This window comes from Salvelinus alpinus, chromosome 9 (assembly GCF_045679555.1).
Source record: "Salvelinus alpinus chromosome 9, SLU_Salpinus.1, whole genome shotgun sequence".
Classification (NCBI taxonomy): Eukaryota; Metazoa; Chordata; class Actinopteri; order Salmoniformes; family Salmonidae; genus Salvelinus; species Salvelinus alpinus.
Genome location: NC_092094.1, coordinates 60,739,126 through 60,762,635, shown reverse-complemented (window position 1 = coordinate 60,762,635; position 23,510 = coordinate 60,739,126). Strand labels below are relative to the sequence as shown.

Here is a 23,510-nt window from a genome sequence, read left to right as displayed (position 1 = left end):
GAGAAATATCTCATGTTTGAATGGTTTGAAAATAAATCATATCTGCATGGTCATGGACAACACTCATTTTGCCTTTAACACTGTCAAATAGGTGAAACATTCATACAATATTCACTATTCCTTTCAGTAGTGTTTTCCACCACATTGAGAGATTTTATTTGCTTCAGTATGAAATGAATGCTATTTTGTTCTATAAAAGGACGAGAAATTATAGTTACATTTCTATTTAAATTAGCAGATTCAGGCTGCTAAATCAACAAATAGGATCATATTCTTCTAGAGATTAAAATAATATAACACGGGGGAAAAACAGCAAAGGCACACCACACAAGCAAATGAAAACCATCAGCCAACAAGTTATGTCAAATCTTTTAAACAAGAAAATAGCAACATGTTTCATGAAATGTCTCTGGCAATGTCTCTTTTTCTCCGTCATTAAAAGGGCAATCTGCAGTTGCTACATCCATTTTCTGATTTATAAGTTCATGATATGTACCCATTGATTCTTGAGGAATATAACTTAATGACTCATGAGTTTAGTTCAACTGTCATATCCACACAGAACACAAAATATAAGCTTGTTTTACTCCAATGTTTGAAAACAAACACTATATAGAATCAAAACATGGTTAAAACTATAATTTGGATATCATGGATGGTCAGCCCTTGCATCCATAGCCTATGAATTTGAGAGTGGTTACATTTCTCCAGCCCCATCCCACAGCATTTACTGAAACAGAGGCGGGGACACCGCTTTATTGTTTCAACTGCTGACTGCCCCTTTACATTAAAGAAGAATAAATACAAAAAATGGACCAGTGGGTTTTGGTTCTGTATGGGGAAAATACAACATGATTGCCATTCACAACATGGCAAGGCAATCCCACGTTACATGATAGCTCTGTCATTTTCTAAGGGTTTCAAAAATAGATCATAATCGGTATTATATTAAATTGTCTCTCTGCGGCTCAGCTAGGAAAAGACTTGATAGTGCAACCCTGCCCCTTTCCAACGGGAAAAATAAATAATGTAACAGAAGCAAGTGGCCACTGGTCTGAGCACCCCATTCCACTCCAGGGTGAAGTTTTCCCTAGGTGCAGATATAGGATCAGCTTCCCCTCCCCCAATCCTTACCACTAGCGGGGAAAATGCTAAACTGACTCAGGAGCGACATCTAGGGGCAAATTCACCCTACGCCACCCCCCCCCCCCCCCCCCCACTCCAGGAAAAGGCTGCATTGTGTTCGTGTGTTAAACTTTGTGTCCTCAAACTTTTTTCCGTTTCGCATTCATTGGCATTTTCTTTTTCATCGCTTCCTCCTCCAAGCGCAACTCTTCCTCATCCTCCTTGATACCCAGGCGTAAACTGGGAGAAGTGGAGAGAGAAACAAAACAGAGAAGATGTGTTAACACATGCAGACAACCACTGTCTAGCTTAAGTGGGCTTCCCTTTGTTTCGCGTCAAATATGGGACAAGGGATTTCAATTCGTTTCCTTCATCTTGGCCATATTCTGTTTGAGTTCCTCCCCCTCTCGTCTCTCCTCTTCCTGATCTTCAAAGACGGACATTTTCAGGCTAACAGGACAGGGTGAGTCACAGGGGGCATAGCACAGGAGAGCAGACAGCGCACACACATAGAGAGGCAGAACACAGGAGTGAGTGAGTTGAATCCATGATCTGGCAAAAAAAGCAATGGACTGCGGGTGGCAAGTCTTGGTTCTGGAAGGCTGCAGTGTGTGCAGGCTTTGGTTTCGAACCAGCCCAGCTGTAACATACCTGATAAAACGTATTGACATCTAAAAGGAACACTATGGTTAGTGGATTATTTGAACCAGGCTAAAAACACTTGGAGCCCTCCAGGACCAGGGTTGGCCAGCCCTGCAATAGACAAACACTTCCACCTGCAGGCATTTCCCTATGGAACCCTCTACCACGACTGTAGTAAAGACAATAGGGCTGACCCCATTTAATTGAGTGGTCGACAGATTTTTTAAATGGAGCAGTCGCAAATAGTTTATTTTATGGCACATGAGAAACCTGTCTGATTCCCACCTGTCTCAGTGGACTAATACACTGCGGAGGCGGTAAACTCCATTGGTAACGTAAGGCACGCTTGCCAGATTCGCCTTGGCACGCTAAGCAATTTGATAAAATGGAAAATGAGAAAATAAGTTAAATTGGTTTTCCATAATGGCTACTGCTTTGGACCTGACACCATTTGTGAAGTATTCCTTAGGCCAACAGTATGTGTGAGGATAACTTGTATTGGGTATAATTTTAAATGTTGCAACAAGGGGAGTGTGGCTAAAATGCACACGGCGTGTCTCTCTCCAGAATGCGCTCTCTCCCGCCAATTCATTGTTTCATAACTTCATTTTGTGAATCGTTTGCCTTTTGATTGTTAGTGTCTATCAACTCCCCATTACCAGTAATACATTTACCATTAAATCACCATTTCTTTGTTTGGTTATGGTAATTTCTGTTAATGCATTCAATATATTATTACAGTTGTTAACCATTTTGATTGTCAAAGTGGACATGTTGTTTGCAGAGCTCACAACCTATACTACACTTGTGAGAAACAAGTTTGGGTTTATTTCATTCCATTTACGAGTTTGGTCAATTTATTCATTGTGTTTTGTTTGGACCGCTCCTGTCAATGTTGAGGGTGAGCACCTGATTACGCATAGAAGTAGGCCTAGGCAACCTGGCCTGTGTGCGCAAATGTAGAAATGACATTTTTTTTTTTTTACCTTTATTTAACTAGGCAAGTCATTTGGGGATTTCTGATAGTATTTATGATTGTCTTAACCCACCACCACTAATAAACTGTGGAGCTTCTCAAAGTAATTCTTTCTTCACCTCAAACAGCAAGTAAACAAAGTGTGTTTTTACATCTCCTGAGAATGACAATAGTTCCTCACTGCATTTGAAAACGAAAGGGAGAGAGCTGGAAAGAGTTAACCACTGAGCCTTGGTGTGAAAGGGAAAATGACATGCTCCGATCCAGTGGACACACGTCATAAAATACCTGATTACCTCTTATCCCTTGCGCAAATAAGGCTGTGTCTGTCTGGAGCTCACTGGGGCAGGAAACTCTGAGGGCCCAGAATAGTGATAGAATGTTGAAAATTAAGATCGGTTTGAGGTCCTACTCATATCTTAAAAATGTGAACTGGGGACCGATGCATATTGGTGAATAGTTACATCCCTTGGAATTACACAACCTTTTTACCTCAGATTGGTGACGTTAGTATAAAAGTTTATAGTTAACATGACGACAAGATCAATTGCATAAAACAGATCAATATCTTTTGTTTTCTACTGTTGATTTTGTCATACACGCTGGGGGGTGGGGGGTGGGGGGGGTGGGGGGGGGTCGCAGGACTTACATGCTGACCACACCACTTGCATTGCAAAATAAATTTGCACATACACGTTATTCAATAATTGTGACCACACTGCTCGCGCGCCACAGCGAGCATCTGCATGGCCAGGTGCTAAAATAGAAGTTGGTTCTATTTGTGACGCTCAACGCTCTGCAAGTCCTGACTCTCAAATCTCATTGGTTTTTAGGAGCATATACCCACGTGCCATCTTCTCATTGGTTTTTAGGAGCATATACCCACCTAGGTGATTGTAAGATGAACTGACGTCCACACTCCAGTCAGTTGTAGTAATGCACTGTAAAGTTGGTTGCCAACCATCATATAAAGTCCAAAGAAGAAAACGCCTTAAGGAAGGAGGAGAGATGACGAGAAACAAATTCGGTTTACCGTTTTATCTGTAGATTAATTGTCGGAGTAGAGGACCTTGTGCATTTCAGGTAAAATAACAACCCAATGTTTATATCCCAGGACAAATTAGCTAACAACAGCAAGCTAGCTAGCTAAATTGCCATAAATGTTCAATGCTTTTTGACCGGTCCCCAAATTAATATAATTGGTTCAGAGTTTGTTTTGATATTTCAACCTGCATGTCCTGATCGCTTCTGGTGTGGGTGAACAAAATCAACGTGCAGGCGTTGGTGCGCGTGTCCGGTTTGGTCAGCATGTTAGAACACAGCTATAATATCTTTTCTCAAACGGCATGAATAAGTCGGGGCGGTCTCTCTGTAAAAGTCTCTGGCCACACACCAATACACAGGTTTGACCATCAACTATCACTTAAATAGCAGCCAATCGTTTTTCCTGTTGATATCCTATGGTGGGTTGTGATTCGTTGTGGTTTGTAACCCTTTCCGTGATGGCAGGCTCCGAAATCAACATCCGCCATTTCAAAATATAGATTGAAGCGTTCTACAAATTCTCATTTAAATCAACCATGTATAGGTTATTCCAAGTTTCTGTGTGACCTTCGTATAATGTATGTTTAAACAGTGCATTCAACCCAAACGTTTGTCCCAGTTATATTGATTTCTATATGTAATGATATGAGTGATTAACAAAAAAGTATTGTTAAACTTACGTCGTTAGTGATCCACTTCAATCAAAATGCAACACTTCAAAATGGAGCTGGCTGTCATTTACAAGTTGTCCTCTACGAGTGATATATAAATTATTCCCCGATTCGGTGTCGTTTTCGAGCTGTGCTAGTTTTAACAGGATATGCAAACGGATTTCCCCCCTCTCGCTCTATTGATTTCAACAGGATATGAGTAATTGACAAAACAGTGTTGTGTTTCTCTTTCGGCGACCCCCATATCAAAATACAATACTATGAAATGTAGCTGACGGTCTTCTGCAGGTTCTCCTCTAACCAGTGAGGTAAAACATATCTCCCATTCCATGTCTTTTTAGTTGTGTACAACCAGATTTAATCAATATGAGTGATTCATTGCCACTTGTCAAAACAACCAGGATTTATGTGCTTGTGACAGTTTATAAGGTGCTTGATTAAAACAGTACAAGTAATATTATAATTGCACATTTGCTCATAGGTTTTCAATATATCAAACTGTTTCTGCATATTGGTTATTGATTTGGACACGTTAAAGCTGTGTTTTGGCATAGGGCTATTGATCAAAATATATTTTGGAGGCAGTGACAGCATGCTTTTCAACTTAAGTTTTAGGAATATAAAATGTTACTTTCAAAAATAATTTCTAATGGTATTGTACTTAAAATCAGTTAACTGCTGAATGAGTCCAAAAACATGCTGTGAATGATTTATTTTGATGATATATCAGAAATCACCAACTCGGGTTTGCCCTGTCTACTAACACGAGCTTCAGCCGGACCAAGTTGATAGTTGATACAATGTTTCAAGTTCGTTGCAGACAAGCGGAGTAGAGAGATGCGATTGAAAAAACATGAACAAACTGCCATCCGTAACCAACATAATTTCTATGATTTTTTTTAATGGATATTTGCTACCTGTAATGTTTTGGTTTGTAGGCTTTATGTAGGATATTTTTACCTAGTTAGCAAGAGAAGTTACTTGCGTCGGTATATAAGCCTACAGCGCATTCGGAAAGTATTCAGACCCCTTGACTTTAACATTTTGTTACGTTACAGCCTTATTCTAAAACGTATAAAACACCCCAAAAATCCTCAATCTACACACAATACCTCAATGACAAAGCGAAAAGGTTTTGAAAATTTATCCCAAAAAATAAATAAATATATATTACATTTACATAAGTATTCAGACCCTTTGTATTGGGTATAATTTTAAATGTTGCAACAAGGGGAGTGTGGCTCAAAATTGAGCTCAGGTGCAACCTGTTTCCATTGATCATCCTTGATGTTTCTACAACTTGGAGTTCACCTGTGGTAAATTCAATTATTGGACATGATTTGGAAAGGCACACACCTGTCTAGATTGGCGGTCACTTCATTTCGTCAGTCAGTGATTGTCAAGCAAATAACTGTCAGTCTCAAGGTAAATGACTTAATTAACAAACACACATTTAGCATCTCCTGGCTTCCATTGCACAGCCTACAAGCCACTGAAGCAGAACTTAGGAACATCTACATTTTAAAAAGTCTAATAAATCCATATAATATAGCCTATACCTTCACAATACATCTATTATATATTTTAGACCAGTCTAAATAAGCATGATATGAAGAAAATGTAGTTTATTTCAGAAGAACAGAATAGCCTAGTGATCTGGCTATGCCAAATGGCTGTGGGCTAGACTAGATAATTTAGCAGAAAAGATTTGCTTAGAATTCCGTGGCATTATTTTATAGTATGAAGAATACAATTGAACAAACTGAATAAAATATAATTATTCACAATTTGCGGGAGTGCGCACATTCTGTGTTGAGCGGTTAACAAAGAAATAGGTACTCCTATATGATTCATTTAGAGTTAATGTAACTTTAGCCCAAAGTTTGTAGAACTCTCTCTTTTGATTTGTAATACATTGTAAGGCTGCATGATCCGACTAATGATGATTTGAAAAAAGTTATTGAAAGGCATGATCTCTGCTTTGTTTTTTGCGCAGGCTGTACACACTTCATTAGTCTCTCATTCACAATTTTTGACAAGCACTTTATAATGCCTCGAATTTCACGGCGGCATCCCCTTTGTGGCCATAATGCACCCTAAAAAAAATCCATGCCTTTTGCGGCCATTGGCCGTTGTGCCCTTGGCCCGAAGTGCTGTGTTGTGTCCTTCTCCCTGACTGCTGCGCAATCCGAAGCGCCTCTCACTCACATGGCTCTCGATCACATAATCGTGTCTTTCTCACAGGCTACAAGTGAAGACAGACACATCAGGGATGCAACTGCATGTGTCCTTATCCAATTCCAAGGTGCATATTGAAGATATTGGAAGAACTGTCCACATTTACTTTGTCAGCCAACAAGATGAGTAGGCCTAACGAACAACAAAAATATTACGCAATGTGGCTGGCACAACAGATCAGAACGTTTAACTTAAAATGTTGATAAACTACTAGGCTGTTTCTTCACGTTATAAGCAGCAATGCGCACAAGGCAGTAGGCTATAAGCGCGGATGTTCCATTAGCGGGAAAACACCATTATCAAAAGTGACCGCGAATGCGATTATGCATGTAATGCTTTTATTATTAAAGGTGTATTTTTATGGTGAAAAATATGTTTTTATTTATTTCATCTTAAATTTAACTAGGAAAGACTTAAGAACAAATTCTTATTTACAATGACGGCTTACCCCGGCAAAACCCTAACGACGCTGGGCTAATTGGACTCCCAATCACGGCTGGTTGTGATACACCCTGGAATCGACCAGGGTCTGTAGTGACTCCTCTAGCACTGAGATGCAGTGCTTTAGACCGCTGCACCACTCGAGAGCAAATTTGATTTAAACTTGTCTTAACATACAGTGCTGTCGGAAAGTATTCAGACCCCTTGACTTATCCCACATTTTTGTTACGTTACAGCATTATTTTAAAGTTGATTAAATAAAAATGCAATCTACACACATTAGCCCATAATGACAAAGCGAAAACAGGTTTGACATTTTTGAAAATGTATTAACAAATATTTTATTTACCAAAGTATTCAGACCTTTTGCTATTAGACTCGAAATTCAGCTCAGGTGCATCCTGTTTCCATTGATAATTTTTGAGATAAAACTTGAGTCCACCTGTGGTAAATTCAATTGATTGGTCATGATTCTGAAAGGCACACACCTGTCAGTAAAAGGCATGACAGGCCACTTGGAGTTTTCCAAAAGGCACCTAAAACAAGATTCTCTGGCCTGATGAAACCAAGATTGAACTCTTTGGCCTGAATACCAAGTGTCACATCTGGAGGAAACCTGGCACCATGGCAGCATGGTGGCGGCAGCATCATGATGTGGGGATGTTTTTCAGCGGCAGGGACTGGGAGACTAGTCAGGGTTGAGGGGAAGATAAACAGGGCAAAGTACAGAGAAATCCTTGATGAAAACCTGCCCCAGAGCACTCAGACTGAGGTGAAGGTTCACCTTCCAACAAGACAATGACCCTAAGCACACAGCCACGACAACAGAGTGGCTTCGGGACAAGTCTCTGAATGTCCTTAAGTAGCTCAGCCAGAGCCTGGACTTGAACCTGATCGAACATCTCTGGAGAGACCTGAAAATAACTGTGCAGAGACGATCCCCTCCAACCTGACAGAGCTTGAGAGGATCTGCAGAGAACAACGAGAGAAACTCCCCAAATACAAGTGTGCCAAGCTTGTAGCGTCATACCCAAGAAGACTTGAGGCTGTGATCGCTGCCAAACGTGCTTCAACAAAGTACTGAGTAAAGGGTCTGAATACTTGTGTAAACGTGATATTACTGTTTTAATTTTTTTATACATTTGGAAAAATATCTAAAAACCTGTTTTTTGCTTTCTCATTATGGGGTATTGTGTGTAGATTGAGGGGAATAAAAAAATATATATTTTAGAATAAGGCTGTAACGTAACAAAATGTGGAATAAGTCAAGGGGTCTGAATACACTAGATCTCTGTGTTCTGCGCTAAGTTCTTTAGCTTCTCATGGCTCACGGTGTATTATACAATGTATCCATTGTGCAGAGGCGGGCGCTCTTGCATTAAAATCAAATTAAAATGGTATTGGTTGTGTACACATTTTGAAGATGTTATCGCAAATTTTAGATTTGTATGATTTTCATTTAGATAGATTTTAGATTAACCACATGGCAAAAACGTTATTATAATTGAAATGAAACAGTTCCATGAAAATGTGCATAGAGCCCCACGGTGGAGGTGCCATAATACCCATAAAACCTAGTAGTCAAACAAGGAAATGGTTCCAATCGTTTTTTCCACCATTAAATTTTTCCCCTAGGGAATTTTAGAAACACTTAAAATAAATGGCTGTGTTTCATGTAGGCTTACCCTGGCGTGACGTTTTGATGACCATGTAAATCTCTCTCGGACAAGGTGACTTTTATCAATATACTCGACATTATTTATATAGAATACGCCAGTATGTAATTAGCATTACATATTTTTTTTCGGGGGGGGGGCGAATATATTGATAAAAGTCACCTTGTCCTTGAGAGATTTACACAGCTATCAAAACTTCACGCCGGGGTAAGCCTACACGAAACATAGCACTTATTTTAAATGTTTCTATAATCCCCTATGGGAAAAATGAATGCTGGAAAAACGATTGGAACCATTTCCTTGTTTGACCGCTAGGTTTTATGGGCATTATGACTCATACTGGCGTATTCTATATGAAAATAATGGGCACGCAGATCAGTAGAAATGGTCATATAAATTGGAAATTGATGTAGTCTATTACCAGCAACTTTAGGAGCATAACAGCAGCATCTAGAGGATGGGAATCGGGCTGTTGTAGTGACCACAATACCACCACACCAGCGGTCACGAGTCATGAAGGCAGTCAAATTCCATGTGACTGTTTAGTCATGGTAATTAGTCTTCTCCAAGCTCTGATGCTGCTGCTGGTCATTAGTAGCCTACCAAACTTGCTAACTGGTACTCTGCATTATATTGTTCGTCTAATCACTCTGACATCAATGCAAATGCTTTTGAAAATCTAACCAAACACTTCATGAGCTCATGTTGCGGAACATTTCTATACGCTTTGCAATTGCGGGAGATAACAGCGTTATGGCCGCTAATAAAGAGGAGGATCCCATCAGCTAGGCCTTATCCCCTTTTCTCCCCAATTTTCGTGGTATCCAATCGCTAGTAATTACTATCTTGTCTCATCGCTACAACTCCCGTACGGGCTCGGGAGACACGAAGATCGAAAGCCATGCGTCCTCCGAAGCACAACCCAACCAAGCCGCACTGCTTCTTAACACAGCGCGCCTCCAACCCGGAAGCCAGCCGCACCAATGTGTCGGAGGAAACACCGTGCACCCGCCCCCCTCGGTTAGCGCGCACTGCGCCCGGCCCGCCACAGGAGTCGCTGGAGCGCGATGAGACAAGGATATCCCTACCGGCCAAACCCTCCCTAACCCGGACGACGCTATGCCAATTGTGCGTCGCCCCACGGACCTCCCGGTCGCGGCCGGCTGCGACAGAGCCTGGGCGCGAACCCAGAGACTCTGGTGGCGCAGCTAGCACTGCTCTAGACCACTGCGCCACCCGGGAGGCCCGTTCAATTGTATTCTTAATACTACAGAACAATATAAAATAATGCCAAATCTTGTCTGCTAAATGAACTAGTGTAGCCCACAGCCATATGGCATAGCCAGATCAGGGCCTAACATAAGGACAACTCAGAGTATGCTATTCTTTGCTTCTGAAATAGACCACATTTTCTTCATATCATGCTTCTTTAGACCCGTCTAAAATAATGGATTTATTGTGAAAGTGTAGGCTATATTACATGGATTTAATCAACATTTTAAAATGGCTTGTAGGCTATGTGTGGAAGCCAGGAGATGCTAAATCTGTTTGTTAATTAACGGTCAATTACCTTGAGACCGACAGTTATTTGACAATCACCGGCTGACCTAACTGTGTGTAATATATACTCAAGTAAGGTGGACACAATTTAACACCCTGTGGGTTTGTCAATTGTCATAAAGAGAACAACATTCTCGTGCTGGATCCAAACCCATAGCCCCTTCTCCTGGGATATTAGCAGATTTGAAAGGGCATAATCAATTTAAACAATAGGTTGATGGGTACACCAAAGGGGTAGGGACTAGGGGTTGTTTTTGGACCAGTCCTAGAACACACCAGTGGTCTCGTCTCCCCTCACCAATGGCTTACCTCCTAGCCTCCTCTTTTTGCTGGTCTCTCCAACTGCTCTCCATGAACTTTAATGCATAGTCACTCTCCTCTTTGTATCTAGGGCAGAAAAAGCACACAAAACACATTAGTCAGGACCTTGAAGTCGAATGGAACAAACCACAAGCTACACCAAGTGCTTTTGTGTGACTTCAAAAAAACTTAAACACGAGTGGAAATGCAGTTAACTGGGAATGTCAAACAAGAAGAGGACATAACTAGACAACCTCAAAAACAGCCATCACACTTCTAGGGTTATTTGGAGAAGACCTTGACAGTGTGTGTGCTTCTAGGGGGTTTAGGGTTATAATTAGTGTTAAAGGTTAGGTTTTGGGGTTAAGGTTAGGGTTCTGGAAAATAGGATTTTTAATGGGAATCAATTGTGTCCCCACAAGGTTAGTACAACCAAAATGTGTGAGAGCCTTACTTGGTCCGGTCATAGCCAAAGATTTCCTTGATGTGTTTGGAGACTGTGGCTTGGTCCTCCCCTTCATCGTCGATGAAGTCCTCCATCTCAGAGTCGTACTCCTCCTCCTCCTCGTCCTCGTACTTCCTCTTGTAGGCCGAGGTGATTGGTGAACGAATCATGCCTGCGGAAAACAGGGGTGTACTCATTAGTGCACACAGTGGTAAAACGTTTTGCACAATAGCAACACCTTTTGCAACGGAAAACAAAAACAAGTGTTTATTGGACAAATCCAGGTTGTTCCTTCCCGTTTCGGTCCGCTTACTTCCGTTTGCTTCCTAGTGAACACACCCTGGAAAATGTGCCTGTGTTAGAGAGGTCTAGGACGGGGAAGGGAGGCTGACCATTAGAGCTGGGCTATATGGACAAAAATCCATATCAAAATCCATTTACTGAATTATCATACTGATACATTTAACGATACATTTAAAAAATGCATAAGCACCAGTTACTTTTTAGTGGGACTTGAGACAGCAAACGTCCCCACTCTAAATCTTTCATACTTCTGACATAGTGTTCCAAATAATAACTACTCTTCTTATGCCATTTAAGCTAGAAAGGCATTAAAACTTCCAAACGTGTAGACCGGTCTGGAATAGTGTGCTATCATACAACTTCGATATATTTTATACTTTTTAAACTATAAAGCTTTTTAGGACACTGTTGTTCCATGTAGTGAATCTGTTATTCAATGCATTTCTATGGGCTAATAGCAGTAACGTCAAATTCAATGTTTCTTAAAATATATATATACACATTTTCATTATACCTTAAGTGCTGTTAAAATTCAAAATCAAATAGCTAAATGATCCTTGGCATGACCATTTTATAACAATTTCATATAGCTTAGTAACCCCCCTAAAATATATTTTATTTTGAAAATTCATTAAATTTGCCCATGTTAATCATAAGACATGAACAGTGATTCATATTTTCCTGCAACCTTCTGAAATGGCACAGGAATGACCCTGTCTGTGTGTGTGCGGTGCCCACATATGTCTGCACTTTGTGTCGTCTTTAGTGACGATGCTGATAACCTTTTACTGGTAAAGATGGAAAGGCTTTCCCAAAAAACGTCTCAATTAAATGTAAACTACAAAGCAGCCTACTGTCGTTTTGACCACTTTCCCGACAACTTAGACAAAACATGAAATCTTCCTCTACTTCTCGTCACTTCTCGTCACCTCTACTTCTCGTCACTCGTCTCGTCAGATCTGAACATAAATATCTTCGGCCAATCAAACGATACAGCTGTTTTAGTAATAACATCAACAACTTTTCCTCTCAGCTTTTTTAAACAACTTCCGGTTTGACCAGAGAAAGTCAGGAAGAGCCTTTTTGTACAATTATTTTATTTCAATGACAAATCAGTTCCTGTGGCTCAATCAAATTACCACATTTTCATAGGCACCCCACAGAAAATGTATAAATGTGTTAGGGACATCTGTCCAGCAGAGGGCGGTTTGCTTTTGAGCCACAAACAGTCATGTGACTTCGTTGATAAGCGTTATGTGGACATGTTTAGGGACCATAATATTGATGTGTGTGTGTTGCGCATGTAGAAAAATGTTTATGAGCAAGTTAGCTAGCTAGCTATCATAGACATGGTTTGCCAAATTAGCTTATAGATTTTTTTTAGGATCATTACAGATAGTAAAAGATACTGATGAACACTAAATCTAAAGTAGTTGTTGATTATAGGACAAAAGGGTAGGGCTAATGATGGCTAAATAATACAATTTAGGCTAATTAACCTGCTGTAGCTAAAATATGTATTTTGTGCATGAGAAAAAAGTAGATTTGGCTCATTTGCAGCTCCATTTTGCCCACAAATCTATTGGTTAAAGGCGAGTATCCAAAAATCACATTCCCATAAGGATATGAATGTTTGAGCCATTGTTTTGATCGTTTGTCTATTGTATTCCAATGTGTGAGAATTGTCACATTTGAGTATCTCCCCTTTTCTTACGGAATACCACTACATGGACCCTCACATAATTATAGTACTTGAACATAGGGTCTGACACACACACTTTTCTTTCCTAACAGGTCCAAAGAATAATCCCTGTCCAACTACATAAATCAGACAAAAATTATGTCGTAAACATGTCCTGCAAATTCTTTCAATTTTCTTTGTTTATAACTTAAAGTTGATTCAAATTGGACTCGACTGGAGGAGGATCAGAGAGGACTTCAAGAACATCCTGCTATTGTTCAAACCATTGTGATAAAATACGTTTTTTTAAATTCATTGACAACTTCATTTCTGTACTCCATTATTACAGTTTTCATATACTGTCGTATTCTAGTAGGAGAGTGTATAAAAGTGTAGTAGTCAGTGGTTATTTCTGATGAAATGTGTGATCTAACTGCCCATCAATCCAAAGTAATAAGGTTGATATAGTAGTCTATCAAAGTAATCAGACCAATTACTTTACTAAATGTAACTGACTATATTTAACTGCTTCGTTTAAGTAAAACTTTTTCAAATTATTCTACTACCACAAAAACACTTAAATCCCACAATCTTTCATGGAAAATTACCATAGAGTTTAAATTACCATTAAAACCACTCCTACTATTTTAAATGTTATCAATTGTCCTGTTAGCAATAGCCCATATTTTCTGTCCTGTTAGCAACAGCCCATATTAGAAGACATAGTCCACTTTCCTTCTAAAACCTCACATTCTAGTAAAAGCTACTTTTTTTAACGACTTCAGTAAAATTGCCTCGATAAATGGTTGGTTTAGTCGGTGTTGATCATTTTCAGTTTATCATCCAAGCTCTACTGACCATTCTAGATGATCATTGTAATTGACTATATATATATAGAACAGTATGTTGCACATCATTCTTGAAGTATTTCTCGTCCTATGGGCTGGTTTCCCAGACACAGATTAAGCCTAGTCCTGGACTAAAAAGCATGCTCAATGAAGATTCTCAAATGAAAGTGCCTTTTAGTCCAAGACTAGGCTTGATCTGTTCAGGAAACCAGCCCCAAGTGAAGTATATTTCTATACAGTGCCTTCTGAAAGTATTCATACCCGTTGACTTATTCCACATTTTGTTGTGATACTGCCTGAATTAAAATTGGTTTAAATATATTTTCTCGCCCATCTGCACACAATATCCCATAATGACAAAGTGAAAACATGTTTTTCGAAATTTTCGCAAATGTATTGAAAATGAAATACAGAAATCTCATTTACATTATTCACACCCTTGAGTCAATACTTTGTAGAAGCACCTATGGTTGATTGCACTAAATCAGGTTCTCATCAAGGATTTTCCTGTTTTTGGCTCTATTCATTGTTCCCCAGATTTGCAGTGCTCATGTCTTCCACAGAGCACTGCACGCCAAGACCCTAGCTTTATTATCGTGTTTTTATCCCCCAAATGTGTTTTATATTAGTACTTGTTTATTCTGCATTGTCATGGAGTGACATCCTTTACGATCTTGCGCCAACGGAGCTGAAACCTTCACAATAAATATTTTAGATTAGCTTGATGTCAAGTTTAATATTTTCTCCTTCTAGTCCTTACCTTGAGGTCTCATCATTGAGCTGGGCTGCATGCCTGGCCTACTAGGTGGCATGCCTGGCCTACTAGGTGGCATGCCTGGCCTACTAGGTGGCATGCCTGGCCTACTAGGTGGCATGCCTGGCCTACTAGGTGGCGCTCCCCTGCCTCCACCAAAGGTCTTGGATGAGATGGTCTCGGCCACCAAAGTGCACTTGGGTCTCCCAGGCCCGGAGCCCATACTGCTGGCTGGCCGCCTGGGCACGGGTCCCCCACCCCCAGGCCGACCGGGTGTGTTCCCTGGAGGTCTGACTCCTCCGTCACCAGGGCGACCTTGGACACTACCTCCACCCGGCCTGGCCTGAGGTGGACCCCCTGGCCTGGGAGGACCGACTGCAGTGGGTCTCATCTGTCCGTTACTCGCTGGTCTTGCCGTGGAGCTACCACCAGGTCGCGCCGGTTCTCCCTTTCCGGGCCTGGAGGGTCCTCCGGTGGGTCCTCCCCTCACTGAGCTGCCCTGGCTGGCTCGAGCATGCCCCAAAGAGCCCCCTTGTTGTGGTCTGCTTTGGCCCAAACCCTGTGGTCTAGCCTGGACGGAACTCAGAGCTGTGCTGGGTCTCATCCCAGAGTTGCCGGGTCGCCCTGGAGTTAGTGAGGGGTTTCCCTTCCCGGGGGTGTTAAGGTCACTTGTGGCAGTGGGTTTGTGGCCTGCTGAAGTGGGCCTGGGTGTGGGAGGTTTGGCTGAGACCTGAGAGGAGGCTCCTTTGGTGGGGGCTTTTCTGCTTAAGGCACCTGACAAGCTGGAAGAGGAGCTCTGAGAAGGTTTTGCTTTGGGCCTTTCTCTATCTCTGTCTCTGTCCTGAGACGGCTTGGCAGAACCGTGGTGGCTTCTTTCGCTCGACGAGCAAGATGGCAGCAGGGGCTTTGGCTTCCTCCCCGACCCACTGGGGACGGGCCTCTCCGACAAGCTCTTGTGTGGCTGCTTCCCGTTCCTTACATCTCTGTCAGAAGTGCTTTTCCTTGAGGAGCTTGAGCTGGCCTGGGATTTGTCTCTTCCATCTCTGTTCCTATCTCTGTCCCCATCTCTATCTCGTTCTCTCTCCTGGGGTCTGGAGTCTCTGCTGCCTTTATCAAGCCGCTTAGCCTTGCGTTCCAGGTCCAGCTCACGTATCTCATCGGCCGTCCGCAGCCTCTCCGGCTCGCCCTTCTTGCTTGGCTTGGCTTTCACCTCCACTGGCTCAAACTGCTTCTTCTGGGCCAGTTTGAGCAGCTCGGCAAAGTTCATGGGTAGAGGGGCGGGTTTAGACGGTCCGCTGGGTCTCTTTGAGGGCTTGGAGTTGGGAACAGCCTGTCTGGGTATCTGGGGTTCTGGGTCCGGTTCTGGCTCGGGCTCAGAGTCAGTCTGCGCGTATTCGTACGTGTCCTCATCATCTTCGTCGTAAGTGTCACTCCTCTGCTGCTCTTCGCCCCTCTCCCCCTTTGATCTCCTCTTCTTGGGTTCCTCCACCACAGGGATGCCGTTGTAGCCCCTGAAGTTGTCCTTGGTTCGAGATGCCATCGCTCGAGCCTTGCGGTCAGACTTTAGCTCCACCCTTTTGGCGAGAAGCCCCTCTTTCTTTTTCATACTCATGGCCTCTGTGGAAACATTACAACACATTTCAATTAAGCCAACATTAGAATATTATATGCGTCGGCATTAACAAGCAACATAATTTCACACTACTTTACTAAATACAGATACATTGATTTAAAAACAAACCTTTCTTTTTACTCTCCATCTCTTGTTTCTTTAGGAAAGCCTGCACAGCTGCTGAGTTGACACCTTTCACTTTAGGGTCCTTTTTGGGTGGTCCAGTTTGTAAACTGTACCGCTTCTGCAAAGAAATGTGAAATGAAAATATTGATAAATATAGATTAACATGGGATGGTTAGTTGTGTAACCTACTAGTCGTTTGGGAAATTACTAATTTAAAAAATGAGTTGGGATACACAAGGCAGGCAATAATGCTTTTTTTCTTGTTTATCACAGCCTATACATGGGAAAACATGATCTTCTCAAACAAGGCTACAATAGCTACTATCATGTCCATAAATATGTCACTAGATACCTATGTGAATACATTCCAGCAAGTTTTAAAAGATTGTGTATAGGTAACATAACTTATGTCATAAGGCAAAGTCCAAAGTTATAAGATCGGGCCTCAGCTCCACCACTAGGCACTACCAACATGTTTAACAAGCTAGAAAGCATTCCAAACGAATGGCTAGCTAACACCTATTCTGGCCAGCAAGCTCGACGAATGACAGCCAACGTGGATGTCACTTAGCAGAGTAGGTAAACGCTATGGAGACATTAAGCAGACTAGTTAGCTAATTTACTGGTTGTAACCATAACGTTATATTATTTACAAATATGCATTAATGTTAACAAAAGCTTTATTCTCACCGGTACGCTACTGAGGCCCTGGTTTTGGGAGGCGATTGACAAGACATTTTCGAAGTCCATGGTGATTTTTTTGCCAGTTGGTGAATGGTTAGCTACTGTTGGGTGGACAGCTCAATATTCCCAGCCAGAATGAAAAGTATGACAGGCTACCTAGCTACTAGCTAGCTGTTTCCAGAAACGTCAACCATAACCAGGCTTTACATGTCTTCATAAAATATAACGGTTCAAAATGTAGTTGACTCGCTTGCTAATTTGAATTGAGCAAAACTAAGTGCCTATCTCAACCTGCTAAACAAGGCAGCTGGCGTTTCTAGTTTAGCTAGCCTCACTTGTTAGCCTAGCTAGCCACGTAAACCCTCACTGGGATTACGTCGTCCTAATCAATTTCAAATGTGAACTACAAACACTAAAATAAATTGATAACAACTAAATACTCATTACGGCGAGGGAAAATAAAGTAAAACGAAAAGATAAAACGAGAAAAGACAATAAGTGTCTATTTTTGTGCTGCTATTGTAGCAAAGATTATTATAATGGCGTAGACCGATGTGAAACAGGCAAGAATAACAAATTACTTCCGGGTTGCATATTTTTGTGATGCTTCAGAATAAATCCTGTCCTGTACATTTTTGTAAATTAATAGATTTTGGCGAAATTACTTAGCATACAAATAAGTTTAAAGTATTTATATTATATATATATATACACTACCATTCAGAAATGTGGGGTCACGTAAACATTTCCTTGTTTTTGAAAGAAAAACACATTTATTTTGTCAATTAAAATAACATCAAATTGATCAGCAATACAGTGTAGACATTGTTAATGTCGTAAATGACTATTGTAGCTGGAAACGGCTGATTTTTAATGGAATATCTACATAGGCGTACAGAGGCCCATTATCAGCAACCATCACTCCTGTGTTCCAATGGCACGTTGTGTTAGCTAATCCAAGTTTATCATTTTAAAAGGCTATAGTGAAGAGACGATTCCGGAGTCTGGCCTTCTAGGCAGAGTTGCAAAGAAAAAGTAATATCTCGGACAGACCAATAAAAAAAAAAAATTAAGATGGGCAAAAGAACACAGATACTGGACAGAGGAACTCTGCCTAGAAGGCCAGTATCCCGGAGTCGCCTCTTCACTGTTGACTTTGTTTTGCGGCTACTATTTAATGAAGCTGCCAGTTGAGGACTTGTGAGGCGTCTGTTTCTCAAACTAGACACTCTAATGTACTTGTCCTCTTGCTCAGTTGTGCATCTCTCTTTCTATTCTGGTTAGGGCCAGTTTGCGCTGTTCTGTGAAGGGAGTAGTACACAGCGTTGTACATGATCTTCAGTTTCTTGGCAATTTCTCGCATAAAATAGCCTTCATTTCTCAGAACAAGAATAGACTGACGAGTTTCAGAATAAATGCTTTTGTTTCTGGTCATTTTGAGCCTATAATCGAATCCACAAATGCTCATGCTCCAGATACTCTACGCGTCTAAAGAAGTCCAGTTTTATTGCTTCTTTAATCAGCATAACAGTTTTCAGCTGTGCACACATAATTGCAAAAGGGGTTTCTAATGATCAATTAGACTTTTAAAATGATAAACTTGGATTAGCTAACACAGCGTGCCATTGGAACACAGGAGTGATGGTTGCTAATAATGGGCCTCTGTACACCTATGTAGATATTCCATTTAAAAAATCTGCCGTTTCCAGCTACAATAGTCATTTACGACATTAACAATGTCTACACTGTATTTCTGATCAATTTGATGTTATTTTAATTGACAAAAATGTGCTTTTCTTTCAAAAACAAGGACATTTCTAAGTGACCCCAAACCTTTGAACGGTAGTGTATATATTTATTTTCAGCCTACATGGTCAACATGTTTTGTGTATGTGTACTCGTATCATTTAATGAACCATACATCATTGGCTGTATGTTATGTCACAGGACCACTTCTAGTTTCCAAATCCACAGTTTACACCCAGAGGAGCGTAGCTCCTTGTTTGGCGGCCATTATGGAGTGTCCAATCAGCTTAAATCCAATTGTTTTCTTTTCTTCACATATTGCACTATACATAATTGAATGTACGTTGTGTCGCAGTAAAAGGGGGTTCCATTCTACTCAGGAGGAAATCCACAGAGTTTACACCCAGAGGAGCGCCCCTGCTCATTTTGCTGCCCTTAAAAAGAGTGGTCAATCAGCTTAAATGCAGTACGTTTTTCATATTAGACATATAGTACCATTCAAAAGTTTGGACACACGTACTCATTCAAGGGACTTGCCCTTGAGTCTAAGCAATGCTGTGCTGCTGTTTTTATTGACTTGGCCAAAGCTTTTGTTATGGTAGACCATTCCATTATTGTGAGCCGGGTAAGGAGTATGGGTGTCTCTGAGGGGTCCTTGGCCTGGTTCGCTAACTACCTCTCTCAAAGAGTGCAGTGTATAAAGTCAGAAAATCTGCTGTCTCAGCCACTGCCTGTCACGAAAGGAGTACCCCAACACTCAATCGTAGGCCCCACACTCTTCTCAATTTACATCAACAACATAGCTCAGGCAGTAGGAAGCGCTCTCATCCATTTATATGCAGATGATACAGTCTTATACTCAGGTGGCCCCTCCCCGGATTTTGTGTTAAACGCTCTACAACGAAGCTTTCTTAGTGTCCAACAAGCTTTCTCTGCCCTTAACCTTGTTCTGAACACCTCCAAAGCAAAGGTCATGTGTTTTGGTAAGATTAATGCCCCCTCTCCCCACAGGTGTGATTACGACCTCTGAGGGTTTAGAGCTTGAGGTAGTCACCTCATACAAGTACTTGGGAGTATGGATAGACGGTACACTGTCCTCTCAGCACATATCAAAGCTGCAGACTAAAGTTAAATCTAGATTTGGTTTCCTCTATCGTAATCGCTCATTTTTCACCCCAGCTGCCAAACTAACCCTGATTCAGGTGACCATCCTACCCTTGCTAGATTACGGAGACAAAATGTATAGATCAGCAGGTAAGGGTGCTCTCAAGCGGCTAGATGTTCTTTACCATTCGGCCATCAGATTTGCCACCAATGCTCCTTATAGGACACATCACTGCACTCTATACTCCTCTGTAAACTGGTCATCTCTGTATACCCGTCGCAAGACCCACTGGTTGATGCTTATTTATAAAAGCCTGTTAGGCCTCACTCCTCCATATCTGACATATTTACTGCAGCCCTCATCCTCCACATACAACACCCGTTTTGTCAGTCACATTCTGTTAAAGTTCCCCAAAGCACACACATCCCTGGGTCGCTCCTCTTTTCAGTTCGCTGCAGTTAGCGACTGGAACGAGCTGCAACAAACAGTCAAACTGGACAGTTTTATCTCAATATCTTCATTCAAAGACTCAATCATGGACACTCTTACTGACAGTTGTGGCTGCTTTGCGTGATGTATTGTTGTCTCTACCTTCATGCCCTTTGTGCTGTTGTCTGCGCCCAATAATGTTTGTAGCATATTTTATGCTGCTACCATGTTGTGCTGCTGCCATGTAGTGTTGCAACCATGTTGTTGTCCTGTTGAGTTGCTACCATGCTGTGTTGTCATGTGTTGATGTTATGTTTTTGTCTTAGGTCTCTCTTCATGTAGTGTTGTGTTGTCTCTCTTGTCGTGATGTATGTTTTGTCCTATAGTATTATTATTTATTTTTTATCCAAACCCCCGTCCCCACAGGAGGCCTTTTGGTAGGCCGTCATTGTAAATAAGAATTTGTTCTTAACTGACTTGCCTGGTTAAATAAAGGTTAAATAAAAATCTAAAAATAAATAAAAGTGTTTTTCTTTATTAAAAAAAAAAAAAATCATTGTAGAACAATAGTGACGACATCAAAACTCTGAAATAATACATATGGAATCATGTAGTAACCAAAGAAGTGTTAAACAAATCAAAATATATTTGAGATTTGAGATTCTTCAAAGTAGCCACCCTTTGCCTTGATGACAGCTTTGCACACTACTGGCATTCTCACAACCAGCTTCATGAGGTGCATTTCAATTAACAGGTGCGCCTTGTTAAAAGTGAATGTGTGGAATTTCTTTCCTTCTTAATGCGTTTGAGACAATCAGTTGTGTTGTGACAAGGTAGGGGTGGTATACAGAAGATAGCCCTATTTGGTAAAAGACCAAACCCATATTATGGCAAGAACAGCTCAAATAAGCAAATAGAAACGACAGTCCATCATTGCTTTTAAGACATGAAGGTCAGTCAATCGGGAAAATGTCAAGAACTTTGAAAGTTTCTTCAAGTGCAGTCGCAAAAAAACATCAAGCGCTATGAGGAAAATGGCTCTCGCGAGGACGGCAACAGAAAAAGGAAGACCCAGAGTTACCTCTGCAGCAGAGGATAAGTTCTTTAGAGTTACCAGCCTCAGAAATTGCACACCAAATAAATGCTTCACAGAGTTCAAGTAACAGACACATCTCAACATCAACTGTTCAGAGGAGACTGCGTGAATCAGGTCTTCATGGTTGAATTACTGCAAAGAAACCACTACTAAAGGACACCAATAAGAAGAAGAGACTTGCTTGGGCCCAAAAAACACAAGCAATGGACATTAGACCGGTGGAAATCTGTCAAATTTGAGATTTGTGGTTGCAACCGTTGTGTCTTTGTGAGACGCAGAGTAGGTGAACGGATGATTTCCGCATGTGTGGTTCCCACTGTGAAGCATGGAGGAGGAGGTGTGATGGTGCTTTGCTGGTGACACTGTCAGTGATTTATTTAGAATTCAAGGCACACTTAACCAGCATGGCTACCACAGCATTTTGCAGTGATACGCCATCCCATCTGGTTTGCGCTTAGTGGTACTATCAATTGTTTTTCAACAGGACAATGACCCAACACACCTCCAGGCTGTGTAAGGGCTATTTGACCAAGAAGGAGAGTGATGGAGTGCTGCATCAGATGACCTGGCCTCCACCCGACCTCAACCCAATTCAGATGGTTTGGGATGAGTTGGACCGCATATTGAAGGAAAAGCAGCCAACAAGTGCACAGCATATGTGGGAACTCCTTCAAGACTGATGTGTGTTATTTCATAGTTTTGATGTCTTCACTATTATTCTATAATGTAGAAAATAGTCAAAATAAAGAAAAACCCTTGAATGAGTAGTTGTGTCCAAACCTTTGACTGGTGCTGTACATACTGCACTGAAAAGTATGAATACACAATCAAAGGTTCTGAACATAAGATAAGTCATCAGTTAAGAGTTTAGTACTTAAGAGTTTAGAACATGTACTATTTACATCTGAAAATGTTTCCAATGTGAATTAAATAAATAATAAAAACTGTAATAAAAACATTTCACTTTGAACAACTACCCAATCTAGTGTCTGTTTAAAACAATTATGGGATTGAGTTACTAAATGTACACTCCCAGGGTCGTTGCTGCTAATTTTGTATCTCTTAAAGGGGATCTGCACCCGCTGATTTGGCCTAGTTTTTTCGCTTTCTCCTCAAGAAATGCTGGCGGCCAGGACAAAAGCCAAATGTGAGTTGGCTTAGGGGTTGGTTTGATGTGGGTGTTTCTTGGGTGTGTCCTTGCCACCACCAAGACAAATCCATCTGTCGAACTTTGGCTGCAGCTCTTTCCCCCCACTCAATCACAGCAAACAAACCTGCAGGTTGAGTTCAATAACTACAGGCAGATGTATGGTGACATGGAGGAGGAACCTTTGAATAAGGTCAGTAGCCTACAGAGTAATATTAGAAGAATTCAATTGCAGTTTTTTTTTTTATATTCCAAACTTAGTGTTTTGATAACTTTCAAATGTAACAGCTCCATGTAGAATAAATAATCCTTCACCTAATACAATAGAAGCAGTGTTCTGCTAATGTAACCATGTGCACATTTTATCTTTCATTGTCATTCTCAGTCTAAACAGATACTGTGTCTATCTGCATTTTGTCTGGTGGTAATGGGGCTACCTTGGAAAACATATCAGCGTGGTCGTACCATCCTGTGGGGTGTTGCGTATACAACAGGAGGTCCCTGATCCCGGTGAAGAATACAAAAGGGTTTCTCCCTCCCCATATTGACTAATATCACTCAATTCATTAAAAAAAGACAATACAAGTAAAAGTTGTGTCCATTCAGAGACATCAGTATCATGCCCGTCTGTCAGTCTGGACTTTATCACATCTTCTAGCAAGCCTCCATGTGCTATCTCCATACATGTTTCTGTGAACACATACACACATAGTCACTGTTCTATTACTAATGGCAGTTTGGATAGGTAATATCTGACACACAAACAGGTACCGTGTTGAAGTTTAAACAGGTCAGACCAAACCTACCTAATTCTGTTCTCTCCATCGACGACTGTTGGTGAGCAGGCAAGAGGTGAGGATG

The 23,510-nt window shown here is 41.2% G+C and overlaps 1 protein-coding gene across 1 annotated transcript; it reads right to left on the bottom strand.

The window, feature by feature from the left end:
- Window positions 1-357: 357 nt before the first annotated feature.
- spty2d1 (SPT2 chromatin protein domain containing 1) lies at window positions 358-17,731 on the bottom strand. Its single transcript, XM_071326822.1, has 6 exons — window positions 17,133-17,731; window positions 16,446-16,560; window positions 14,711-16,321; window positions 11,128-11,290; window positions 10,683-10,760; window positions 358-1,365 (listed from the first exon to the last, which is right to left on the bottom strand). Exons 1-6 carry the CDS (start codon window positions 17,190-17,192, stop codon window positions 1,266-1,268), a joined length of 2,127 nt encoding a protein of 708 aa, XP_071182923.1. The 5' UTR covers window positions 17,193-17,731; the 3' UTR covers window positions 358-1,265.
- Between the last annotated feature and the right edge of the window lie 5,779 nt (window positions 17,732-23,510).

Coding starts and splice junctions, on each gene's coding strand:
- spty2d1 (XM_071326822.1), bottom strand. CDS start 17,192: ATGGACTTCGAAAATGTCTTGTCAATCGCCTCCCAAAACCAGGGCCTC. Junction 16,561..17,132: donor AGGGCCTCAGTAGCGTACCG/GTGAGAATAAAG, acceptor ATTTCTTTGCAG/AAGCGGTACAGTTTACAAAC. Junction 11,291..14,710: donor CTCAATGATGAGACCTCAAG/GTAAGGACTAGA, acceptor TGTTTTCCGCAG/GCATGATTCGTTCACCAATC.